Source organism: Mobula birostris, chromosome 2, assembly GCF_030028105.1.
Source record: "Mobula birostris isolate sMobBir1 chromosome 2, sMobBir1.hap1, whole genome shotgun sequence".
NCBI lineage: Eukaryota > Metazoa > Chordata > Chondrichthyes > Myliobatiformes > Myliobatidae > Mobula > Mobula birostris.
This window is the reverse complement of record NC_092371.1, coordinates 75,425,977-75,452,086: the sequence shown is the minus strand read 5'-3', so window position 1 is coordinate 75,452,086 and position 26,110 is coordinate 75,425,977. Positions and strand designations below refer to the sequence as shown.

General features: G+C 44.5%; 1 protein-coding gene across 3 annotated transcripts in view; it reads right to left on the bottom strand.

The window, feature by feature from the left end:
* Nucleotides 1–26,110, bottom strand: part of pigu (phosphatidylinositol glycan anchor biosynthesis, class U) — a 68,337-nt gene that overhangs the window by 26,066 nt on the left and 16,161 nt on the right. For all 3 annotated transcript variants that reach the window (XM_072243363.1, XM_072243369.1, XM_072243378.1), the window contains 3 exons: nucleotides 24,141–24,200; nucleotides 23,986–24,048; nucleotides 18,933–19,042 (listed from right to left, as the gene is read on the bottom strand). In XM_072243363.1, the coding sequence (XP_072099464.1) occupies nucleotides 18,933–19,042; nucleotides 23,986–24,048; nucleotides 24,141–24,200 (233 nt within the window). The remainder of the gene's footprint in view (nucleotides 1–18,932; nucleotides 19,043–23,985; nucleotides 24,049–24,140; nucleotides 24,201–26,110) is intronic.

Here is a 26,110-nt window from a genome sequence, read left to right as displayed (position 1 = left end):
TCGACTCATGGTAGCTCATTTTGAAACAGCAGAGATGAGCAATCAGAGAATTGGTATAGGAGATGTGAACTTGATCAACAAATACAAACTCAGAGATATAAAATGATAAGAGGTACAGCTAGGGTAAAGTTGCAGGAATCTTTTCACTTTAGCAGAGGTGAATAAAACTAGAGGACATAGATTTAAGGTAAGGGGCGAGAGATTACTTGTGGATCTGAGGGGGGCCTTTTAAACCAAAAGAGCAGTGGGTATCTGGTTGTACTGATTGTATGGTTGTACCAGGGTAGTGGTGGAAATAGAGTCCATTTAACAGTTGTCCAGCTGAGCACTGGAACTATCAGCATATTGAAGACTAAGGGCCAATTGATGGAATATGGGATTAATATCTTCTCTATGTTAATATGGACGGGTGCCCACTGATCATCACGGATTGGTGGACTGAATGGGCTGTATCCATGCTGTATGACTCTATAACAATACTGAACAAGAAGGACTAAGTCTGTACAGAGGATTGAAATTAAAGGCCACAGAATCATCAACAGTAAGATTCAACAAGATTAACTGGAGTAGACCTTATGGTCCTTTGAGTATGCTCCTCCGTTCAACAAGATCAAGGGTGACCTTCCACATCAATGCTATGTTCCCGCACTATCACCCTATCCCCCAATTCCCTTAATGCCAAAATATCTAAAACTTTGTTTTAAATTAACACAATACTGAGCTTCTCCTCAGCTTTAAATGGCTTATCACTAGTTCTCACGTTGTGCCTGCTGGTTCTAGACATCAATCAGCAGAAACATCTTTCCTGCACCTAACCTTTAAGAACATCTACGGTAGCACAGTGGTTAGTGCCACGCTATAACAGCTCAGGGCGGAGTCCAGAGTTCAATTCCGGCATCCTCTGTAAGAAAGTTTGTATGTTCTTCCTGTGTATGTATTGTTTTCCTCCCACAGACCAAAGACATACCTGATGGCAGGTTATTTGCTCAATGTAAATTGTCCTGTGATTAGGCTAGGATTAAATAGGTGGATTGCTGGATGACACGGCTCACTGGGCCAGAAGGGCCTGTTCCGCGCTGCATCTCCAAATAAAATAAATAAAAACATTGTTTCTCACATCCTTCTAAGCAACAAAAAGTACAGTTTCTTTCTACTCAGTCACTCCTTCGTACTGCAAACATGTCATCCTGGAACTAGACTGGTGATCCATCCATCCTGATGAAGTTAGCCCTGACGAAGGGTCTCGGCCTGAAACGTCGACTGCACCTCTTCCTACAGATGCTGCCTGGCCTGCTGCGTTCACCAGCAACTTTGATGTGTGTTGGTGATCCATCGTTGCATTCCCTCTATATCAGTAGTTCCCAATCTGGGATTCATGGATCCTTCAGTTAATGGTAAGGCTCCATGCCATGAAAAAACGTTGGGAACCTCTGCTCTATGCCGAGGAGTCTAAAACTGTGCACAATACCACTGGTGTGATTTCCCCAATTTTCACAATTACAATAAGGCTTCCTTACTCTTCTAATCAAATTCCCTCATAATAAAAGCTTTCATAACATTTGTCCTCCTAATCACTTGCTTCACCTGTTAGTTTACCATCAGTTGGCAACAACTGCTAATTAGAGAATTGGTAACAAGTAAAATAAGCAAATACCAACCTAAGAAGATTAAGGCAACATCAAGTTCCTGGGACCATTTCCTTGTTTGCCTTTGCTCACATAATCTCACCTGCAGGTGGCCCGAACTTTTCTCAGGTACAGAACAACGAGGTGGCATGGTAACACAGTGGTTAGCACAACGCTTTACAGTACCAGCAACCCGGGTTCAATTCCCACCGCAGTCAGTGAGGAACTTGTACATTTTCCCCATGTCCATGTGGGTTTCGTACGGGTGCTTTGGTTTCCTCCCTCAGTCCAAAGTCAGACCGGCTGATAGGTTAATTGGTCATTGTAAATTGTCCTGTGATTAGGCTAGGGTTAAATTGGGGGTCATTGGGCGGGCAGCTCGAAGTGCCAAGGGCCTATTCCATGGTGTATCTCAATAAATATATAAATTTTAGTTGGGTAAAAAAAGCTAATTTTAAGAAGGTTTATCATTTTCAAAATTACACACATTATGATTTGTGTAATTTTGTGATTTTATACCTTGGGAGTGACAGGATTGTACGAAGGAATCCACTCTCTACCCCACACTATTTCTGTATCGCTGTATGCCCACCACTCAGAATCAGGTTTATTATCACTGGCATATGTCGTGAAATTTGTAACTTAACAGCAGTTCAATGCAATACAAAATCTAGCAGAGAATAAAAAGTAAGAATAATGATAAAATTTTAAAAAAGTAAATAAACAAGTAAATCAATTACAGTATACATAGATTTAAAAAATGTGCAAAAACAGAAATACTGTATATAAAAAAAAAGTGAGGTAGTGTCCAAAGATTCAATGTCCATTTAGGAATCGGACGGCAGAGAGGAAGAAGCTGTTCCTGAATCGCTGAGTGTGTACCTTCAGGCTTCTGGACCTCCTACCTGATGGTAACAGTGAGAAAAGGGCATGCCCTGGGTGCTGGAGGCCCTTAATAATGGATGCTGCCTTTCTGAGACACTGTTCCCTGAAGATGTCCTGGGTACTCTGTAGGCTAGTACCCAAGATGGAGCTGACTAGATTTACAACCTTCTGCAGCTTCTTTCGGTCCTGTGCAGTAGCCCCTTTATACCAGACAGTGATGCAGCCTGTCAGAATGCTCTCCATGGTACAACTATATAAGTTTTTGAGTGTATTTGTTGACATGCTGAATCTCTTCAAACTCCTAATAAAGTATAGCTGCAGTCTTGCCTTCTTTATAACTACATCGATATGTTGGGACCAGGTTAGATCCTCAGAGATCTTGACACCCAGGAATCTGAAACTGCTCACTCTCTCCACTTCTGATCCTTCTATGAGGATTGGTATGCGTTCCTTCATCTTGCCCTTCCTGAAGTCCACAATCTGCTCTTTCATCTTACTGACACTGAGTGCCAGGTTGTTGCTGCTGCATCATTCCACAAGTTGGCATATCTCACTCCTGTACGCCCTCTCATCACCATCTGAGATTCTACCAACAATGATTACATCATCAGCAAATTTGTAGACAGTATTTGAGCTATACCTAGCCATACAGTCATGTTTATATAGAAAGTAGAGCAGTGGGCTAAGCACACACCCTTGAGGTGCACCAGTGTTGATCCTCAGTGAGGAGGAGATGTAATCACCAATCCACGCAGATTGTGATCTTCTGGTTAGGAAGTTGAGGATCCAATTGCAGAAGGAGGTACAGGGGCCCAGGTTCTGCAACTTCTCAATCAGGATTGTGGGAATGATGATGTTAAATGCTGAGCTATAGTCGATGAACAGCATCCTGACGTAAGTGTTTGTGTTGTCTAGGTGGGCTGAATCCGTGTGGAGAGCCATTGAGTTTGTGTCTGCCATTGATCTATTGTGGTGCTAGGCAAATTGTAACAGGTTCAGGTCCTTGCTGAGGCAGGAGTTCAGTCTAGTCATGACCAACCTCTCAAAGCATTTCATCACTGTCGATGTGAGTGCTACTGGATGATAGTCATTAAGGTAGCCCACATTATTCACCTTAGGCACTGGTATAATTGTTGCCTTTTTGAAGCAAGTGTGAACCTCCGCCCATAGCAGTGAGAGGTTGAAAATGTCCTTGAATACTCCCACCAGTTTATTGGCACAGGTTTTCAGAACCTTAATAGGTACTCCATGAGGACCTTCCGTCTTTCGAGGGTTCACTCTCTTTAAAGACAGCCTAACATCGGCCTCTGAGACAGAGATCACAGGGTCACCAGGTGCAGCAGGGATCTTCACAGCTGTAGTGTTCTCCCTTTCAAAGCGTGCATAAAAGGCGTTGAGTTCCTCTGGTAGTGAAGCATCGCTGCCATTCACGCTGTTGGGTTTCGTTTTGTAGGAAGCAATGTCTTGCAGACCCTGCCAGAGTTGCCGTACTTCCAATGTTGCCTCCAACCTCGTACAAAATTGTCTCTTTGCCCTTGAAATAGCCTTCCGCAAATCATAGCTGGTTTTCTGGTACAGGCCTGGGTCGCCAGACTTGAATGCCACAGATCTAGCCTTCAGCAGACAATGTACCTTCTGGTTCATCCACGGCTTTTGATTTGGGAATGTACAGCAAGACTTTGTAGGCACACATTTATCCACACAGGTTTTAATGAAGTCGGTAACAACTGCAGCATACTCATCCAGGTTCGAAGATGAATCCCTGAATAGAATCCAGTCCACCAATTCAAAGCAGTCCTTTTGTGCTTCTCTTGTCCAAACTTTCTTGGTCCTCACTGCTGGTGCTGCAGTCTTCAGCCTCTGCCTATACTCAGGGAGTAGAAGTACAGCTAGGTGATCAGACTTCCCGAAGTGAGGGCGTGGAATAGCACAGTAGGCATTCTTGATGGTGGTGTAGCAATGGTCCAGTGTGTTGTTTCCTCTGGTATTGCAAGTGATCTGTTGATGGTAGTTGCTTAGTGATTTTTTTTCAGACTGGCCTGGTTAAAATCTCCTAAAATGATGGTGAAGGCATTAGGGTGCACTGTTTTGTGCATGTTGTTTCCATTGCTCAGATTATCTAAAGCCTGCTTGACATTGGCCTGAGGAGGAATGTAAACTGCTACCAAAATGACCCAGAGAACTCTCATGGTAGGTAAAAAGGACGGCATTTTACTGCTAGATATTCCATGTCTGGTGAGCAGAATTGGGACAGCACTGATATATTTGTGTACCAAGAAGAGTTGATCATGAGACATACTCCTCCACCTCTGCTTTTGAGAGACTCTATAGATCTATCCTGATGTTGTATAGTAAACCCGTTGATCTGAATCACTGCATCCGGTACGGAAGGAGTTAACCAGGATTCCCTGGAACAAAGGACACATGAGGTCCTAATGTCCCTCTGATTCAGCACCCTAGCTCTGAAATCAATTTTATTCACCAGAGATTACACATTTCCCAGCAAGGTAGTTGGTATAGGGAGTTTAAAAAACCCCATTTCTTTAAACGCACTTATAACCCCGCTCTACACCTGTGCTTCCTCCTAGGTATCCTACGTGGGCGTTTCCAACCACAATCGGTGTTGTTTCCGTCGGTTTTAAGCAGCGATACTTCGTTTAAACATATTAAGACATCTTTGTTGACTGTACCGGCCTTGGAAGCAGTTGTGCTTTTTAGCTGTATCAGGCTGAAATAGGAATACTTAATCGTATCCATTGAGGGTACTGCTGCTACTTAAGTTGCACCTAGGCACTCTGGAACTGACTATCATCTCCTGCCCTTCCGTAGGAGGTTAAATTGAAGGGACCAATATCTTGGTTTTAAATATATGTACTGTAAATGACACATGGTATGAAGTAGAAAAAATTCTCATCTTGTAGGCATCCGCCAAAGCTTAAGCAAACAAATAAGGATTCAGCAATACTTAAGGAGATGAGTTCCAGTCTGCGTGTTTAGACATACAACATCAGTTGCTGGTGTTTTTTTAATTATGCAAAGTCTTGGTCAAGCAAAACTTACAAGCCCTAACAATATTTGAAAATGAAAACTGCAACACCCAAGTTGAGCAGTAGATGCTTTGATCTGTAGAGATAGTAGTCAGAAATAAAGCAGGAGATAGCACAAGTGAAAATTGCAAGAGGGAATTGCACCATGGTAGAGAAAGAAGCAAAGTTAAAGTACAAACGTTTGTACATTTCATTAAAATACATACATGTCACTATATACAACCCTAAGATTCATTTTCTTGTGGGCATACTCAATAAATCTTTAGAATAATAACCTTAACAGAATCAATGAAAGACTACCCAATTAGGGTGTTCAACCGGAGAGCATTAGACAACAAACTGCGCAAATACAAAAATAATAATTAATAAATGAGCAATAAAGATCGAGAACATGAGATGAAGAGTCCTTGAAAGTGAGGCCATTCGTTGTGGAAGCATTTCAGCAACGAGGCAAATTAAGTTGAGTGAAGTTTTGCCCCTTGGATCAAGAGCCAGATGGTTGAGGGTAATAACTGTTCCTCAACCTGGTAGTGAGAGTCCTGAGGATTTTGTACCACATTCCTGATGGCAGCAGCAAGAAGAGAGCATGTCTTGGGTGGTGGGGTCCTTGATAATGGACACTGCTTTCCTGTCTCAGCGTTTTATGTAGATGTGCTCAATGGTTGGGAGGGCTTTACCTGTGATGGGCTGGATCATACCCACACTTTTTGTAGGGTTTTCCATTCAGATGTGCAACATGGCAACTGAAAGTGTTGGACAGGACAAAGGATGCAAAGACGTTGATGTATCAGAGTCATCTAGTAACTAGAACAGAAATTTATCCAGGTATGAAGGAATGTAGATGTTCCCTGAGGTTAAAACAAGGTTCCCTGCATGCCTCCAACAGCAAACATAATAGATACAATTTCAAAGGACTAGAACTATTTCCAGCGTGTCTCGAGGACACACATTTCAAGAAAAGAAATAATTAATAGAGGGCTGAAGGGCAACTTTTTCTACACAGAGGATAGTGCATATACAGAATAAGCTTTGAGAGGAAGCTGTAGAGTAGTGGTCACCAACCTTTTTAAACGCAAGATCCCCTACCTAGGCCTTAGTGAAAAGCAAGATCGACCTACTAAACCACTTAGAGAAATAAACAGTTCAGATTGTACTTCCAACTTGAGGCCCTTTATTTGGGCTAATTGTATTTTAATTAAATAAAATGCTTTTGTCAAACTTTCAAATTAATTCAACCAAGAAAACACTGTAACTAGCATATCAAACAGGTCATAGCAGCATCGAGCTCATCCAATAATGCTTTGAATAAGCGGTGCTGAAGCACTTTTGCTCGAATCAAGTTTATCAGTTTGACCACCAGTGTCATTACATGAGAAAAGTACATGACCATCCCAGCCAAGGCCTGCTGATGAATTACACAGTGATAATTCAGGAAGTCGGGAAAATCAGGGTCATTACGGCACGGTGCTATAAAACCAACATGCACACCGCGCATTGCTGGGGCCCCATCTGTAGTAATTGCCACCAGTTTACGAATGGGGATGTAATTTTCGCAGACATTTTTTTAAAACTCATTGTAAATATCCTCACCTCTCATTCTCTCCTTTAAGTGCAAAAGAGTGAGGAAGTCCTTTATTGTAAAATCCTGGAAAGCCATTCTGATAAATACAACAAACTGAGCTGTTTGCATTACATCCAGGGATTCATCAAACTGTCGTGAAAAATACTCACAGGGTGACAAGTCTTTTAACACTTGTTGATCCACGTCCTCTGAGCAGCATGTTTGCTGGGCCTTCAACCCCAATTTCAGCTCCTCAACTTTCCTGGTATTGGTAAACTGTTACTGAGACACTAGTATAAGTTTCAGGGGTACGCAAGCTAATGACACCACTGTTCTTGTTTCCCATTTCTTTTACATTTGGGGAATGTTGGAATTTAAAGGGGGAGAGGCGTTGTAATGTGAGCATTATAAAGATAAGTTAATACCAATTAGGACCATGGTAATATAGCAATACTCCCACTACGGAAAGCTGTTTGTAAAGAGAGATTGTTTCTGGGGTTGCGGGGTTTTCCTTCCGGTCTTTTCTGCCCGGTGCGCATTAGTGAAAACCTCTGTATGCGAATATCATATTACCGTCCTAGATAAAATTGTTCCTTTTGGGCATGAAGTTGTCGAGTGGTCCTTTTTCAAAGTAGAAGTTACTACATATTTGCATCAAAAAGTTTATCAGGCATAATGTATTTGTGTATTTATTTTTTCTTTTTTTTTCGGGATCTACTGGGAAAGTCTCAAAGATCGACCGGTTGGCAACCACTACTGTAGAGCCAGCTACAATAACAATGTTTACAACAATTTGGACATGTACGTGGATAGAAAAGACCTTGAGGCCAAACACAGATCATTCTATTCTGTAGAACTGCGTGGTGTCCTTGTCAATATTTATCCCATAAAAACAAAACAATTTTCTTGTAAGCATTTAGCACATTGCTGTGGAAATTTGCTGAGGGGAATATGGATTTATGCTTCCTATATTACAGATGTAGTATAAATGGTTTAAAGAGCTCTGAGATGTTATGGAGGTAAGAATGAAAATGTAAGCCCTGCTTTGAGCTTTTAACTTGACACATTTCCAGCACCAATTGATTGCTTCACCCTTGGTCAATTGTCTTAGTTGCTTCCTCAGGCGTTCATTTCAAATACTCTGCACAACTTGTTCCATAAACATGATTAACTGGCAGCTTCTTCTAAATTTAACAGTCACTCAATTCCATTGGATGACAGTCAGTACCCTGAAGTCATTGAACATTGACTTCTTTTCCTACAATGTACCAAGATGGAATGCTTGAAGCAAATTACTGAGACAAAAAGTTCTCCTTAACTGACAAAAAGGATGCATTTGTTATCTTATTTCAGCAGAGCACTCACAACTTATATAATACTAACTGCAGGGGTGGGTAACCAAGTTTCAAGGATATTTGAAAATGCAATTACACTATTACCACTTGATTTTTTCAGATCATAGATCATTACAACACAGTACAGGCCCTGCAGCCCACAGCACTGTGCCATTACAGAATGAGCTTTGAGAGGAAGCTGTACAGCCAGCTACAATAACCTATTCCAAGATCAATTTAAACCCTCCCTCCATTTTTCTATCATCCGTTAATGTTTTTAATGTTCAATAGTCTGACAGCTTAGAACCAAATCAGAAAAGAACAATTTGCTGAAACACTCTTAAAATAAATTGTCTAATGGCTATAAATCATAAACATAAGATATTCTGCAGGTGCTGGAAATCCAGAGCAACCCTCATAAAATGCTGGAGAAACTTGACAGGGTCAGGCAATATCTACGCAGAGGAATAAAGAGTTGAGGTTTTGGGTCAAGTGGGGACGTTCATTCCTGATAAAGGGTCCTCAGCTTGATATGTCAAATGGTCATTCCTCACTATAGATGCTGCCTGACCTGTTGAGTTCCTCCAGCATTTTGTTTGTTAGCTAGATGCATAAAAAGTTATTATTTCACTTGCGGACAAGTAGTCATAGTCATACTTTATTAATCCCGGGGGAAATTGGTTTTCGTTACAGTTGCTCCATAATAATAAAAAACAGTAAAGGAACCATAAATAGTTAAATAGTAATATGTAAATTATGCCAGTAAATTATGAAATAAGTCCAGCACCAGCCTATTGGCTCAGGATGTCTGACCCTCCAAGGGAGGAGTTGTAAAGTTTGATGGCCACAGGCAGGAATGACTTCCTATGACGCTCTGTGCTGCATCTCGGTGGAATGAGTCTCTGGCTGAATGTACTCCTGTGCCCACCCAGTCCATTACGTAGTGGATGGGAGACATTGACCAAGATGGCATACAACTAAGACAGCATCCTCTTTTCAGACACCACCATGAGAGAGTCCAGTTCCATCCCCACAACATCACTGGCCTTACAAATGAGTTCGTTGATTCTGTTGGTGTCTGCTACCTTCAGCCTGCTGCCCCAGCACACAACAGCAAACATGATAGCACTGGCCACCACAGACTTGTAGAACATCCTCAGCATCGTCCGGCAGATGTTAAAGGACCTCAGTCTCCTCAGGAAATAGAGACGGCTCTGACCCTTCTTGTAGACAGCCTCAGTGTTTTTTGACCAGTCCAGTTTATTGTCAATTTGTATCCCCAGGTATTTGTAATCCTCCACCATGTCCACATTGACCCCCTGGATGGAAACAGGGGTCACCGGTACCTTAGCTCTCCTCAGATCTACCACCAGCTCCTTAGTCTTTTTCACATTAAGCTGCAGATAATTCTGCTCACACCATGTGACGAAGTTTCCAACTGTAGCCCTGTACTCAGCCTCATCTCCCTTGCTGATGCATCCAACTATGGCAGAGTCATCAGAAAACTTCTGAAGATGACAAGACTCTGTGCAGTAGTTGAAGTCTGAGGTGTAAATGGTGAAGAGAAAGGGAGACAAGACAGTCCCCTGTGGAGCCCCAGTGCTGCTGATCACTCTGTCGGACACACAGTGTTACAAGCACACGTACTGTGGTCTGCCAGTCAGGTAATCAAGAATCCATGATACCAGGGAAGCATCCACCTGCATCGCTGTCAGCTTCTCCCCCAGCAGAGCAGGGCAGATGGTGTTGAACATCACCAAAAGTAAAGACATTTGTTGGTACAGAGGTACTTAATGTTAATTTGATACTGTGGTGACCCACTTTCTACACAAGCAAACAGGCTCACGAAATAGCCCACGCGCGGGGAGAGACTTTTGTAATGCACCTCTGTTGGCATTTCCGCCCGGAGAGGGCTGGAAGGGAACTGCTTAAAAGCCAGTGCCGTGAAGTTTGAATAAACTAATCTCGAGTGCGACTTACAGATTGCGTGTTGTTATTTCTAGCTCTGTGTGTAGCACCTCGCTACATTGGTGACCCCGACGGTCCAAACCGGATTTGGACCAAAGATGATCGACCCTTCTCCATCTGTTCACGCAGTTTCGCTAAAACTGCCAATTTTCTGGACGCTGCGACCACGCGTGTGGTTTGACCAAGCAGAAGCCCAGTTCCAGATTCGGCAGATATCTTCGGATTCCACATGTTACTATTACGTGGTGAGCTCCTTTGACCAGGAGATAGCTGGACGGGTTGGGGATTTCATACAGTCACCCCCCGAAGAAGGCAAATATGCAGCATTCAAAGCGCTGCTCTTAGAGACTTTGGCCTCTCACGGCGTGAGCGAGGTGCCTGCTTGCTGCACCTGGACGGTTTGGGAGACAGGCAGCCGTCAGCATTAATGAATAAGAAGCTGGCCCTGGCTGAAGGACACAAGCCCTGCCTCATATTTGTGCAGGCGTTCCGAGAACAACTGCCCGAGGGCAAACATCTGCTGCTGGCCGACACAGATTTCAGTGACCCGCGGAAAGTGGCGGCCCGGGCAGACATGCTGTGGAAAGCCAAGAGGGAGAGCAGGGCGTCCGTCGGACAGATTACCAAGCCATGCGCCCAACAGCAGGCCAGACTAGACACGGAAATGGAGCGCATGCAACCCAGAGGAAGGAGTGAGGAGGCCAATGAACAGTGGTGTTTCTACCACCAGCGGTGGGGTACGGAAGCCCGCCGTTGTCGCCTGCCCTGCAAGTTCCCGGGAAACGACCAGGGCCAGCCGCCACTAATGGCTACGGTGGCTGGCCACCAGGACAGCCTCCTGTATGTTTGGGACAGCCGGGACGCCGCTTCTTGGTCAACGCTGGAGCAGAGATCAGCGTCTTACCCCCAACGGGGTATGACACCCACAACAGGGAGACGGGACCCACCCTGAGGGCCGCAAACAACAGCACAATTTGGACCTACGGCACCCACACTGTGCAGCTACAGTTTGGCGCCAGCTGGTTCACGTGGGACTTCACACTGGCCGCCGTGGCCCAACCACTCCTGGGGGCGGACTTCTTGCAAGCTCACAGCCTGCTGGTCTACTTGCAAGGGAAAAGACTGGTCCATGCCAAGACTTTCCAGATGTTCTCCCTGGGTGAAGCCAAGTTGCCGGCCCCACACCTGGACTCCATCATGCTGTCTGACAACGAATTCACTACAATCCTGGCAGACTTTCCATCGGTTCTGGCACCGCAGTTCACAGCAGCCATGCCCAGACACGGAGTACAGCACCACATTCCGACCCAGGGACGACCCCTCCATGCCCGCGTACGAAGGCTCCCCCTGGACAAGCTCCACCTAGCGAAGGAGGAGTTCAAGAGGATAGAGGAATTGGGGATCATACGGCGGTCCGACAGCCCATGGGCCTCCCCTTTGCATCTGGTGCCCAAAGCAGCCGGGGTCTGGAAACCATGTGGCAACTACCACAGACTGAACGAGGCTACAACTCCAGACCGCTACCCCGTGCCGCACATACAGGACTTTGCAGCAAACCTGCATGGGGCAAGCATCTTTTCCAAAGTAGACCTCATCCGGGGGTACCATCAAATTCCGGTACACCCTGAAGACATCCCCAAAACAGCACTCATCACCCCGTTCGGCCTGTTCAAATTCCTCCGAATGCCATTTGGCCTGAAGAATGCCGCACAGACGTTCCAGCGACTAATGGACGCGGTGGGACGCGACCTGGACTTTGCATTCATCTATTTGGACGACATCCTCATAGCCAGCAGTAGTCGTCAGGAGCATCTGTCCCACCTCCGCCAGCTCTACGCCCGCCTGAGTGATTTCAGCCTCACAATCAATCCGGCCAAGTGTCAGTTCGGGCTCGACACCATCAACTTCCTGGGCCACAGGATTACCAAAGATGGGGCAACATCTCTGCCCGCTAAGGTAGACGCGATCCGCCACCTCGTCCGGCCCAACACAGTCAAAGGCCTGCAGGAGTTCGTTGGTATGGTGAACTTCTACCACTGCTTCCTCCCCTCAGCAGCCCGTACCATGCACCCTTTGTTCACCCTGATGTCGGGTAAGGGCAAGGACATTACTTGGGATGAAGAGGCCGCAGCCACTTTCGTTAAAGCCAAGGAAGCCTTGGCAGACGCCGCAATGCTGGTGCACCCCAGAACGGACGTTCCAACCGCCCTCACAGTGGACGCATCCAACACAGCAGTCGGTGGGGTGCTGGAGCAACTCATCGAGGGGCGCTGGCAACCCCTGGCGTTCTTCAGCAGGCACCTACGGTCACCTGAACTCAAGTACAGTGCCTTCGACTGGGAGCTGTTGGCACTATATCTGGCAATCCGACACTTCAGGTACTTCTTAGAAGGCAGGCCGTTCACCGCGTTCACAGACCACAAACCGTTGACCTTTGCATTCACAAAGGTGTCCGATCCCTGGTCAGCCCGCCAGCAGCGACATCTGTCCTACATCTCTGAGTACACGACGGACATCCAGCATGTCTCGGGAAAGGACAACGTTGTGGTGGACGCACTATCCAGACCAGCTATCCAGGCCCTGTCCCAGGGGGTGGACTATGCAGCACTGGCGGACGCGCAGCAGGCAGACGACAAGATGCCCAGTTACAGGACCGCAGTCTCGGGTTTGCAGCTACAAGACTTCCTCATAGGCCCAGGTGAGAGGACCCTCCTGTGTGACGTGGCTACCGGCCAACCTCGCCCCATCGTCCTGGCAGCCTGGCGGCAGCGAGTTTCCAACTCCATACAATGCTTGGCGCACCCATCTATCAGGACAACCGTCCAGATGGTCTCCAGCAAGTTCATGTGGCACGGACTTCGCAGACAGTCAGTGAATGGGCCAAAACATGCGCTCCGTGCCAACCAGCCAAGGTGCAGCGGCACACCAAAGCCCCGCCACAGCAGTTCGAACCCACCCGCTGGAGGTTTGACCACATTCATGTGGATATCGTGGGGCCCCTGCCAGTGTCGCGAGGAGCGCAGTACCTCCTAACTATGATAGACCGGTTCATGAGATGGCCAGAGGCAGTCCCGCTCAACAACACTACCGCCTGTGCCCGAGTGCTGATTGCAACCTGGGTAGCACGCTTCGGGATACCGGCCCACACTACCTCCAACAGAGGCACCCAGTTCACCTCCAGCCTGTGGTCGGCCGTGGCCAGCCTGTTGGGAACACAATTACACCACACAACTGCCTACCACCCACAGTCGAACGGACTAGTGGAACGCTTCCACCGTCACTTAAAGTCAGCTCTCTGGCCTGCCTGAAAGGGCCTAACTGGGTGGACGAGCTTCCCTGGGTCCTGCTTGGAATCCGCACAGCACCCAAAGAGAATCTGCACACCTCGTTGGCCGAGCTGGTGTACAGCACACCCCTGGTCGTCCCAGGAGAGTTCATACCAGCCTCAAGGGGGCAAGAGGAAGAACCCGCAGCAGTCCTGGACAGACTACGCGAAAGGCTCAGCAACCTGGCCCCCGTACCAACTTCACAGCACGGACAGATCCCGACCTGCGTACCCAAAGACCTGCAGAACTGTAAGTTTGTATTCGTAGGAAGGGGCGCACACCGGGCACCGCTACAGCAGCCGTACGAGGGGCCGTTCAAGGTGATCAGTAACAACGGGTCCACGTACGTACTGGACATTGGGGGGAGAGAGGAGGTTTTCACGGTGGACCGACTCAAACCGGCCCATGTGGACTTGGCGCAGCCGGCTGAGGTTCAGGCACCGCGGCGCACAGGCAGACCACCCAAACAGAGACTGACTGTGGACATTGGGGGGGGCGTATCGCCAGTTCGGGGGGGGGGGGTATGTGGTGACCCACTTTCTACACAAGCGAACTGGCTCACAAAATAGCCCGCGCGCAGGGAGAGACTTTGGTAATGCACCTCTGACATCATTTCCGCCCAGAGAGGACTGGAAGGGAACTGCTTAAAAGCCAGTGCTGCGAAGTTTGAATAAACGAGTCTTGAGTGCAGCTTAAAGACTGCCTGTCATTATTTCTAGCTCTGTGTGTAGCACGTCGCTACAATACCCAGATATTAGAAATAAAGAAGAGAACAAAAAGAGATAGATAAATTGCCCCCTTATCTTTTTCCTTAGCTTCATTTGCAACCAGTTAAAACACAATGAGCTTCTGACTCATTTAATTCTGTTATTTAAATAATTACTGCCAGTCAAATACATGAGTTTAATCCTTCAATTGTTCGTTCATTGTGTGCTGTGTCAGATGACATGAACGATCATTGTCTTTCCACCAGCATGATTATTCTTGGCAATTTTTTCTGCAGAAGTGGTTTGCCATTGCCTTCTGCTGGGCAGTGTCTTTACAAGACAGGAGACCCCAGCCATTATCAATACTCTTCAGAGATTGTCTGTCTGGCGTCAGTGGTCATATAACCAGGACTTGTGATATGCACCAGCTGCTCATACGAGTATCCACCACCTATTCCCATAACTTCACGGGACTCTGATCGGGGGAACTAAGCAGGTGCCATATCTTGGCCAAGGGTGGCCTGCAGGCTAGCAGAGGGAAGGAGCACCTTACACCTCCTGTGGTAGAGATGCATCTTCACCCACCACCCACCTTCAACTATAGGATATACTGAAGAATTATTTGTATTGACCATGTGCCTTGATGCATATCGAACTAGACCAGTACTAGATGATATTAAGTGACATAAACTTTTTTTTAAAAGGAACATTAATGACAGATATATGATTAATAAAGCATTCACTACAATCTGGAGTTTGCTAATTGAACATTTTATCAAAAATTCACTTCTTTGATCTACAAAAACACCCGACAGGCTTTGAAAAAAATATTGTTGAACGCCAAGCCTGACAAATGATGTAATCAATCTGACATTTTTTGCATTGATTTTGGACTTAAAAATAATTTGGTTTTGCATTGTTCTGTTAACCCATTACACTTAAATGTTTGACTTGTAACCTGTTTGTATCCATTAGACATAGGAGCAGAATTAGGCCATATGGCCCTCAAGTCAACTCTGCCATTTCAACATGGCTGATTTATGATTTCCCCCCCCCCGATCCTCATTCTCCTGTCTTCAGATTCCCTACTAATCAAGAACCTATCAAATTCTACTTTAAACATTACCAATGACCCAGCCTCCATAGCCATCTGGGGCAAAGAATTAAACAGATTCACTACTCTAGCTAAAGAAATTCCTCCTTATCTGTTCTAAATGAACATCCTTCTATTCCAAGGCTGTTACTTCTGACCCAGATTCTCCCACTATGGGAAACATTCTCTCCACATCTGCTGTATCCAAGCCTTTCAATATTCAATAGATTTCAATGAGATCCTGCCTCATTCTTCTAAACTCCAGTGAGTACAGGCCCAGAGCTATCAAATGCTCCTAATACATTAACCCTTTAATTTCTTGAATCACTCTTGTGAACCTCCTCTGGACCCTGCCTAATGCATTTTTCTTTGATAAGAGCCCAAAACTGCTCACAATACACAAATTGCAGTCTGACCAATGCCATATAAAGCCTATTACATTCTTGCTTTTATATTCTAGTCTTCTCCAAATGAATGCTAACATTGCATTTGCCTTCCTTATGACCAACTCAACTTGCAAGTTAACCTTTAGCGAAACCTGCATGAGGACTCCCAAGTCCCTTTATACTTCAGATTTTTAAATTTTCTCCATTTAGAAATTAGTCTATGCCTTTATCCCTTCTACCAAAGTGCCTGACACTGCACTTTTCCTCTACTATATTCCATCTGCCACTCCTGTGCACATTCTCCCAATCTGTCTAAGCCCTTCTGCTTTCTTAACACTACTTGCCCCGCCACCTATCTTCAGATCGTCCTCAAACCTGGCCACAAAGCCATCAATTCCATCATCCAAATCATTGATATTTAACATAAAAGCAGCAGTCCCAACACCAACCCCTGTGGAACACCACTAGTCACTTCCAGTCAGCCAGAAAAGGCACTGGCACCCTTTATTCCAACTCTTTGCCCCTGCCAGTCAGTCAATCTTCTATCCATGTTAGTATCTTTCCTGTAGTACCATGGGCTCATATCTTGTTAAGCAACCTCAAGTGCAGCACCTTGTCAAAGACCGACTGAGAATCCAAGTTAACAACATTCACTGATTCGCCTTTGTTTATTCCTCCTGTTATTTCCTCAAGAATTCCAATAGATTTGTCAGGCAAGATTTCCCCTTTCGGAAACCATGTTGATTTTGGCCTATTTTACCATGTGCCTCCAAGGATCCCAAAACCTTATCCTTAATAATGGACCAGCATCTTCCCAACCATTGAATTCAGGCTAACTGGCCTATAATTTCCTTTCTTCTGCACCCTTCCTTCTTAAAGGGTGCAGTGACATTTGCTATTTTCCAGTCCTCCATAATAATTTCAGAATCTAGTCATTTTTGAAAGATCATTACTAATGCCTCCACAATCCCTATAGCTACTTCTTTTCAGAACCCCATCTGGTCCAGATGACTTATCTACCTTCAGACCTCTCAGCTCCTCTCTCATGTCCTTTACTCCACCACAATGTGATTTTATCTCCTCTCTCTCAGGCAAGGTGAATTACATCATATTATGATCATTGTCTCCTAGGGGTTCCTTTACCTTAAACTCCCTAATCAAATCTGGTCAATTACGTAACACCCAATCCAGAATTGCCCTTCCCCTAGTGGACTCAACCACAAGCTGTTCTATAAAGCCATCTTCTAGGCATTCTACAAATTCCCTCTCTTGGGATCTAGCACCAATCAGATTTTCCCAATCTACCTGCATATTGAAATCCTCCATGACTATTGTAACATTGCCCTTTTTACATGCCTTTTCTAATTCCTGGTGTAATTTGTATCCCACATCCTGACTACTGTTCGGAGGCCTAAAATGTAACTCTTATCAAGGTCTTTTTTTACCCTAGCAGTTTCTTAATTCTACCCACAAGGATTCTATATCTTCCAGTCCTATGTCACCTCTTGCTAAGTATTTGATTTTTTTTTTTAAAAAACCAACAGAGGCATCCACCTCCTCTGCTTACCTGCCTGTCCTTTTGATACGTGATTCTTTGCATGTTCTTTTTTCAGCCACAACTCAGTAATGCCCACATCATACCTGCCAACCTCTAACTGTGCTACAAGATCACCATTTGGTGTCCCTGTGATCTGTCTCAAAGGGCGATGTCAGAACATCTTTCAAGAGGGTGAACCCTCACAAGGCATCAGGCACTGATAGTGTACCTAGTGAGGTTCTGAAAACCTGTGCCAACCAACTGGCAGGAATGGTCAAGGAAATCTTCAATCTCTCACTGCTGCGGTCGGAGGTTCTCACCTGCTTCCAAAGGGCGACAATCATACCAGTGCCCAAGAAGAGTAGGATTTGGCAATGACACAGCTATTGTTGGCAGAATTTCAGATTGTGGTGAGAAGGCGTACAGAAGTGAGAGAGATCAGCTGGTTGAATGGTGTTGTAGACCAAGAAATTAACTGTGGATTTCAGGAAGGGGAAGTCAAGGGAACACACTCCAGTCCTCATTGAGGGATCAGAAGTGAAAAGGGTGATCAGTTTCAAGTTCCTGGGTGACAACATCTCTGAGGATCAATCCTGGGCCCAACATATTGATGCAATTACAAAGAAGGCATGACATTCGGGGTTTAAAAAAGAATTGGCACATAACCAAAGACATTACAAATTTCTACAGATGTACCATGCAAAGTATTCTAACTGGCATCACCGTCTGGTATGGAGGGGCCACTGCACAGTTTTCTGAGAATCAAATAAATAGATATAATTCTAGATTAGTGTTGGAATAGTCTCCCCAGTGTCCTTGCAATACATCTATCTTAATAAGCCTCAACATCATGAAAACCCAAATTAGATTAGATTATTTTTACTTATTTAGAGACACACAATAATGGCCTTCCCTGCCCAATGAGCCACACTGCCCAATTACACCCGTGACTAATTAACCTAAACCGTACGTTGTTGGAACATGGGAGGAAACTGGAGCACCTGCAGGAAATCCATGGAGTCACGGAGAAAATGAACAATCTCCTTACAGACAGTGACAGAGTCGAACACAGGTCAGTGGTGCTGTAACAATGTTATGCTGACCTCTCCGCTACTGTGCCACTCAAATTATCTAGGCACTAATCATACAATTGCTAATGAAAGCACCCACTGCAAAATTGGCTGCTATGTATCATAAGTGGTATAAGTTACTGAACCTCAAAGTTTTTCATCGGCTGAAAGCTTGGGGATATCAAAGATGTAATATAATCACTCCAGATGTCTTCCTTCATCCTCAGTTCTGCCTAAGATCACAATTCATCATTTGCTCCTAAGGAAAATGCCAGCATCACAACACAAGTCTACTTCAATCCGTGTCATGCTGCAGATATTGCGGCATCTGGCCAACTGATTGACCATACATATATCACAGTACTGATAACGACAATATGCTTTCTTACTTACAACAGTGCTACCTTAAGAGGAATATGATACATTTCTTTAGGAGTCCTGACAAGTGTGATGATATCTGAAGCATATTTCTTGAATTCAAATGCAAGCCGCTGTTTCCTAAACTGGGAAATAAAAATAAAAATTTAAAAAAATTAACGTCACACCTATAAGTCAATTCTTCACATTCTACTTAAATTTCTTTACACTGCATTCTCCCCCTAACAGCACTCAGTAAACCTTGTCACTGCTTTACTGTACACAGGATTATAAAATACACTGACAGCAGCTTTTCTAACAAATCAAAAAGAAATGGGTTTTTATTTCTCCACTCATTCCCCAATTTTTCTGCTACTTGGTCTGAAGATTTTGATTCATATTGCCGACAATACTGGTATGTATATTATTTAAAAACTGGATATTGATATATTCAACAAGAACTAGCTTGAAATTATTTTAAAGTAAAAATGGTTTCAGCAGACCTGTAAACTTCTAGCTATCCTCCTTCCCTTCCCACCACCTTTATATTCTGGTATCTACTCCCATCCTTTTCAGTCCTGATGAAGGATTTTGGCCCGAAGCGTTGAATGCTTATTCATTTCCACGGATGCTGCCTGACCTGCTGAGTTCCCCCAGCATTTTGTGCGTGTTGTTTTGGATTTGCAGGAGCGACCTCTCTCTGAGAGAGAGCCTGTCTAAGATACCAAAAATTGGCCTATGGACTGCGGTTTCTGATGGACTCTAGATCAATATCTCTTTGGGGGCTTTGCTATTGCTTGCAAGGTGGGGAGGGGGGGTTAGTGCTTTTGCTGGAGCAAATGGGGAGAGGGTGAGTGAGCAGGGAGGATGCTTTTGCTGCTGCTTGTGTGTGTGGGGGGGGCCTTGTGGTTCTGATGTTTCTGTTATTCATTCTTTGGGTTTTTTTTCTGTTTCATGGATGTCTTGAAGAGTACGAATTTCAGTATACTATATACATTCTCTGCTATTAAATTGAGGCTCTGAACCTCTGCAGAAACAAGATAAATCTGCAGATGCTGGAAATCCAAGCAACACACACAAAATGCTGGAGGAACTCAGCAGGCCAGCCAGCATCAATGGGAAAGAGAACAGTTGACGTTTCAGGCTGAGACCCTTCAGCAGTACTGGAGAAAAATAGATGAGGAGTCAGAGTTAGAAGATGTGGGCAAAGGGAGAGAGAAACACAAGGTGATAGGTGAAATGGGGGAGGGATGAAGTAAAGAGCTGGAAAGCTGATAGGTGAAAGAGATACAGGGTTAGAGAAGGGGGAATCTAATAGGAGAGGACAGAAGATCATGGTAGAAAGGAAAGGGGGAGGAGCACCCAAGAGAGACGATGGGCAGGTATGGAGATAAGGTGAGAGAGGGAAAAGGGGCTGGGGAACGGTGAAGGGCTGGAGTTGGCCATTACTGGAAATTAGAGAAATCGATGTTTATACCATCAGATTGGAGGCAACCCAGACAGAATACAAGGTGTGCCTCATCGCGACAGCAGAGGAAACCATGGATTGACATGTCGGAATGGGAAGTGGAATTAAAATGGGTGGCTACTGGGAGATTTGATTTTTCTGGCTTATGGAACGTAGATGCTTGGTGAAGCAGTCTCCCAATCTACGTCAGGTCACATCGATATACAGGAGGCCACATTGGGAACACCAGATACAGTAGATGACCCCAACAGACTCGCAGGTGAAGTGTCAGCTCACGTGGAAGGACTGTTCGGGACCCTGAATGGTAGTGAGGGAGGAGGTGAAGGGGCAGGCGTAACTCTTGTTCTGCTTGCAAGGATAAATACCAGGAGGCAGATCAGCAGGGAGGGACGAACGGACAAGGGAGTCGCAAAGGGAGCTGTCCTTGCAGAAGGCAGAAATTGGGGAAAGAAGGGAAAGATGTGCTTGGTGGTGGGATCCTGTTATGGATGGCGGAAGTTTTGGAGAATTATGTGCTGGACATGGAGGCTGGCAGGGTGGTAGATGAGGACAAGAGGAACCCTGTCTCTTGTGCTTAAGATTTGTAAACTGCTTTTGAAACTCTGAAAATTTCTAGGAGCATATTAAGCCATTCAACCCATTGAGTCTGCTCCGCCATTTAATCATAACTGATCCATTTCCCTCTCAGCCCCAGTTTTCTGCCTTCTCCCCGTATCCCTTCAAGACCTGACTAATCACAAATCTATCAACCTCTGCTTAAATATACCTAAGGACTTAACCTCCACAGCCACCTGTGGTAACGAATTCCACAGATTCACTATTCTCTGGCTAAAGAAACCTCAGCTCTGTTCTAAAAAGACAATCCTCTATCCTGAGGCTGTCCCCTCTGGTCTTAGACTTCCCCACCATAAGAAACATTCTCTCCACATCCACTCTATCGAGGCCTTACAACATGCAACAGGTTAAACCTTATTTCCGGCTCCTTCTCTGCTGCCTGCTAATTTTAAATCTCAAGATAATCATGAAGAAAAGATTGTTATCAGCCACTTTATAAGCCACAGGAGCAGAATTAGGTCATACGGCCCATAAAATCTGCTCTGCCATTCCATCATGGCTGATTTATTTTCCCTCTCAATATCATTCTCCTGCTTTCTTGCCATAACCTTACTAATCAAAAATCTATCATACTTTGCTTTATTTATGCACAATATCTTGGCCTCCACAGCCATCCGTGGCAATGAATTCAACCCCCTGGCTAAAGAAATATCACTTTTGTTCTAAAATGACATCCTTCTATTCTATGACTGAGTCCTCTGGCCCTAGACTCAAAGTCACTTTCTGCCACCCAGCTGGGATAAGTCATAGTCATAGTCATACTTTATTGATCCCGGGGGAAATTGGCTTTCGTTACAGTTGCTCCATAATAATAAATAGTAATAAAACCATAAATAGTTAAATAGTAATATGTAAATTATGAAATAAGTCCAGGACAGCCTATTGGCTCAGGGTGTCTGACCCTCCAAGGGAGGAGTTGTAAAGTTTGATGGTCACAGGCAGGAATGACTTCCTATGATGCTCTGAGCTGCATCTCGGTGGAATGAGTCTCTGGCTGAATGTACTCCTGTGCCCACCCAGTACATTATGTAGTGGATGGGAGACATTGACCAAGATGACATGCAACTTAGACAGCATCCTCTTTTCAGACACCACCGTGAGAGAGTCCAGTTCCATCCCCACAACATCACTGGCCTTACGAATGAGTTTGTTGATTCTGTTGGTGTCTGCTACCTTCAGCCTGCTGCCCCAGCACACAACAGCAAACATGATAGCACTGGCCACCACAGACTTGTAGAACATCCTCAGCATCGTCCGGCAGATGTTAAAGGACCTCATTCTCCTCAGGAAATAGAGACGGGTCTGACCCTTCTTGTAGACAGCCTCAGTGTTCTTTGACCAATCCAGTTCATTGTGAATTCGTATCCCCAGGTATTTGTAATCCTCCACCATGTCCATACTGACCCCCTGAATGGAAACAGGGGTCACCGGTATCTTAGCTCTCCTCAGGTCTACCACCAGCTCCTTAGCCTTTTTCACATTAAGCTGCAGATAATTCTGCTCACACCATGTGACAAAGTTTCCTACTGTAGCCCTGTACTCAGCCTCATCTCCCTTGCTGATACATCCAACTATGGCAGAGTCACCCGAAAACTTCTGAAGATGACAAGACTCTGTGCAGTAGTTGAAGTCCGAGGTGTAAATGGTGAAGAGAACGGGAGACAAGACAGTCCCCTGTGGAGCCCCCGTGCTGCTGATCACTCTGTCGGACACACAGTGTTGCAAGCACACGTACTGTGGTCTGCCAGTCAGGTAGTCAAGAATCCATGGTACCAGGGAAGCATCCATCTGCATCACTGTCAGCTTCTCCCCCAGCAGAGCAGGGCGGATGGTGTTGAACGCACTGGAGAAGTCAAAAAACATGACCCTCACAGTGTTCGCTGGCTTGTCCAGGTGGGTGTAGACATGGTTCAGCAGGTAGACAATGGCATCCTCAACTCCTAGTCGGGGCTGGAAGGCGAACTGGAGGGGATCTAAGTGTGGCCTGACCATAGGCTGGAGCAGCTCCAGAAAAAGTCTCTCCAGGGTCTTCATGATGTGGGGACGTCAATGCCACCGGTCTGTAGTCATTGAGGCCGCTGGGGCGTGGCGTCTTCGGCATAGGGACGAGGCAGGACATCTTCCACAATACAGGAACCCTCCGGAGCCTCAGGCTCATGTTGAATACATGGCGAAGTACTCCACATAGCTGAGGGGCACAGACTTTGAGCACCCTGGTACTGACACCATCCGGTCCTGCAGCCTTGCTTGTGTTGAGACGTTTCAGCTGTCTTCTCACCTGTTCAGCTGTGAAGCCCACCGTGCTGGTTTCGTGTGGGGAAGGGGTATAGTCATGAGAGCAGGGTGGGGGACTGTGAGGAGGGGTAGGAGGGGAGAGTGGAATATGTGTTGGTTGGGGGCCGACAACAGATGGCTCATGTGGGGGATGGGGAGGGGCCACAATGTCAAATCTGTTAAAGAACAGGTTAAGTTCATTGGCCCTGTCCACACTGCCTTCAGCTCCTCTGTTGCTAGTTTGCCGGAACCCAGTGATGGTCCTCATCCCCCTCCAGACCTCTCTCATGTAAACATCTCCTATTAAAAGTAGCTTTGCCAGGAAATGCATCTACCTGAATCAGCACTTTATAAACTAAACATAGAACCTGCTAGTTTACAGCTAGCCGTACGATTATCCATTACTAACAACAGGACAAAGATTAGAAATGAAGAAAATAAAATTTTTATGACCTAATAAACCCATAGTTAGCCAGTTCCAAATTGTGAACTACAAACAAAAACGGGTCGTGGTGAACACCTGTGATTGGCTTTTGCTAAAATTTGAAAAGGGAGTTTTTGACATATCTGGAATGAGTATGAATGGGAAAGGATTTATTGTTGGAGAGCCATCCACAAACAATTACTTTGGATTTCCAGCATCTGCAGACTTACTTGTGTTTATAGTAGGTAAATGTTGGTTGTTAAAAGAGAAGCTTAAACGTTATAATAAATTAAGTACAATATTCTTACCACAACTTTATTGAAATCCTCAGCAACAAGATAGAGTGCAATTGCAGTTATAACATCCATTGCCTGCAAATACAAAATGGAGCTGGGATGTCAAAAGCCCATATAGCAGAAGTTAAAAGATACTCAAAGAGACAATATTCTTTAACATTACTTACCATAAAGACAAACTCTGCATAATCAATAAGGAAATGGAACAGGTAGATAATAAGTGGAGTCTGTAAAATAAAATATAATAAATGTACCAGCTAACAAAAGATAACTTCTCACCAAATAAATTTGATGACAAAGATAAAGACATCAGAATTTATTGTAATATTTCAACAGGGTATTGGGTCACAATATCTGAACCATTTCATATGCATTAGTGCAATTGATTTCTTCCTCTAGACAGTCAATCTGATCAACCATTCTAGTTAGCCACCCCGCCACTCTCTATTATCACAGTCACTGCACTGCAAACATTTTAAATCACATTTTATAATGCTGTTTACATTGTAAATACATGCTGCTAGTTACTTTTGAAAGGCAAACTACCTATTAACTGAGTAGCAAATTACATATTTGAATGAACTATAGAACAAACTAGAACATTAGTAATATTACTGCAGTACTATAAAACTGTATATCAGTTCCTAATAGTTATTGACAGAAGAATTCATACAGTACACACTGCCATGTTCTTTTGATTGGCTGTAAATGAACAAAATCAGCACAGACACCTAGTGTAGACAATGGACGACCTTCATTGCCTTCCTGCGTGAAGTAGTGTCAAAAATCACCGCTTTTTAATTAGGCGTCGGTCAGTCCAAATGAATACATAACACAACCACAAACAACTGACGCTATTTAAAAACTGTTTGCTCTAAGCATGGCGTAATTTCTAACGATCACACAAGTGCATGTGACTGATGCTAATTAGAAACTGTTACATCCTCCAAGTCCACTCACAAACAAGAGAAAATCTGCAGATGCTGGAAATTCAAGCAACACATACAAAATGCTGGAGGAACTGCCAGGCAGCATCTATGGAAAAAAGTACAGTCGACGTTTTGGGTCGAAACTGTTCAGCAGGATTGGAGTAAAAATGATGAGGAGTAGATTCAGAAGGTGGCCACTTTCTTTGTAACATTCAAGCTGATTGTTGATACCATCAAATTCTGCATAGATCCTAACTTGCAGTGGTGAAATAGTTTCATTTTCACTCTGGGCTGTTTCTCGCATCTCCAAGTCTGAATGCTTGAAACCGCAGTGAGCAAAACAGTTCTGAATTGTCTTACTGCTTATTTCTCACCAATTATCAGTGACAAAAATCACTGATTTTTGAACACAAATACACGCAACTGATGCTAATTAAAAACTGCTCTAAGCACAGTATATTGTCTAACGGCCACATAAGTTCATGTGACTGATGTTACTTAGAAACTTTTCTGCAAGTCTCCTGTCCCAATTAAGTGACAGTGTCCCAAAACAAACGAGGAAATCCCAGCTACTTTTTCGATTAAGTTTTGTATCCCAAAAAAAGCAACTGCCCCAATTAACTAATGGGACAATTAACCAGAATCCACTGTAATTCTTCATTCTTATAATTGTTGCAATGTTATTGTTTTTTTATTTCCTATCAAGCCAACCAATTTTCCCTCTAAGTTGTGCTGTGTGCGAGTGCACACATCTTTTGCTACAAGCGCACAAAGGAATTTAAATTGTGCACAAAAGGTTGTCACCCTCTACCTCATTAGCATGTTAAGTATATTTCACGATCACACACAATCACATTTCCTTTTCCGGCTTCTGATGTGGACAATGCTGACAACGTGGAGTTTGCTCTAATTTGTCTGTATATTTTAGAACTGACTTGTTTATACTGCTCTTATTGAAGAAGTTTTTCAGTGCGCACATGTTGCTGTCACTGGGCAAAAAAATTGCACAGCACAAGATTTTTGCACACACCGCTCATTATAAATTAAGAGAGAACATAGGCACCAACACACCACAGCAAATTCCTAATATATCTAAACAAAGTTGATCATTGATTTAAATAACTAACTTACATAAGGAAAGTAACTATAGCTCAGTGATAAAATAAATATTATTATGGCTGAAATGACAAAGAAGGGAAAGCCATGTC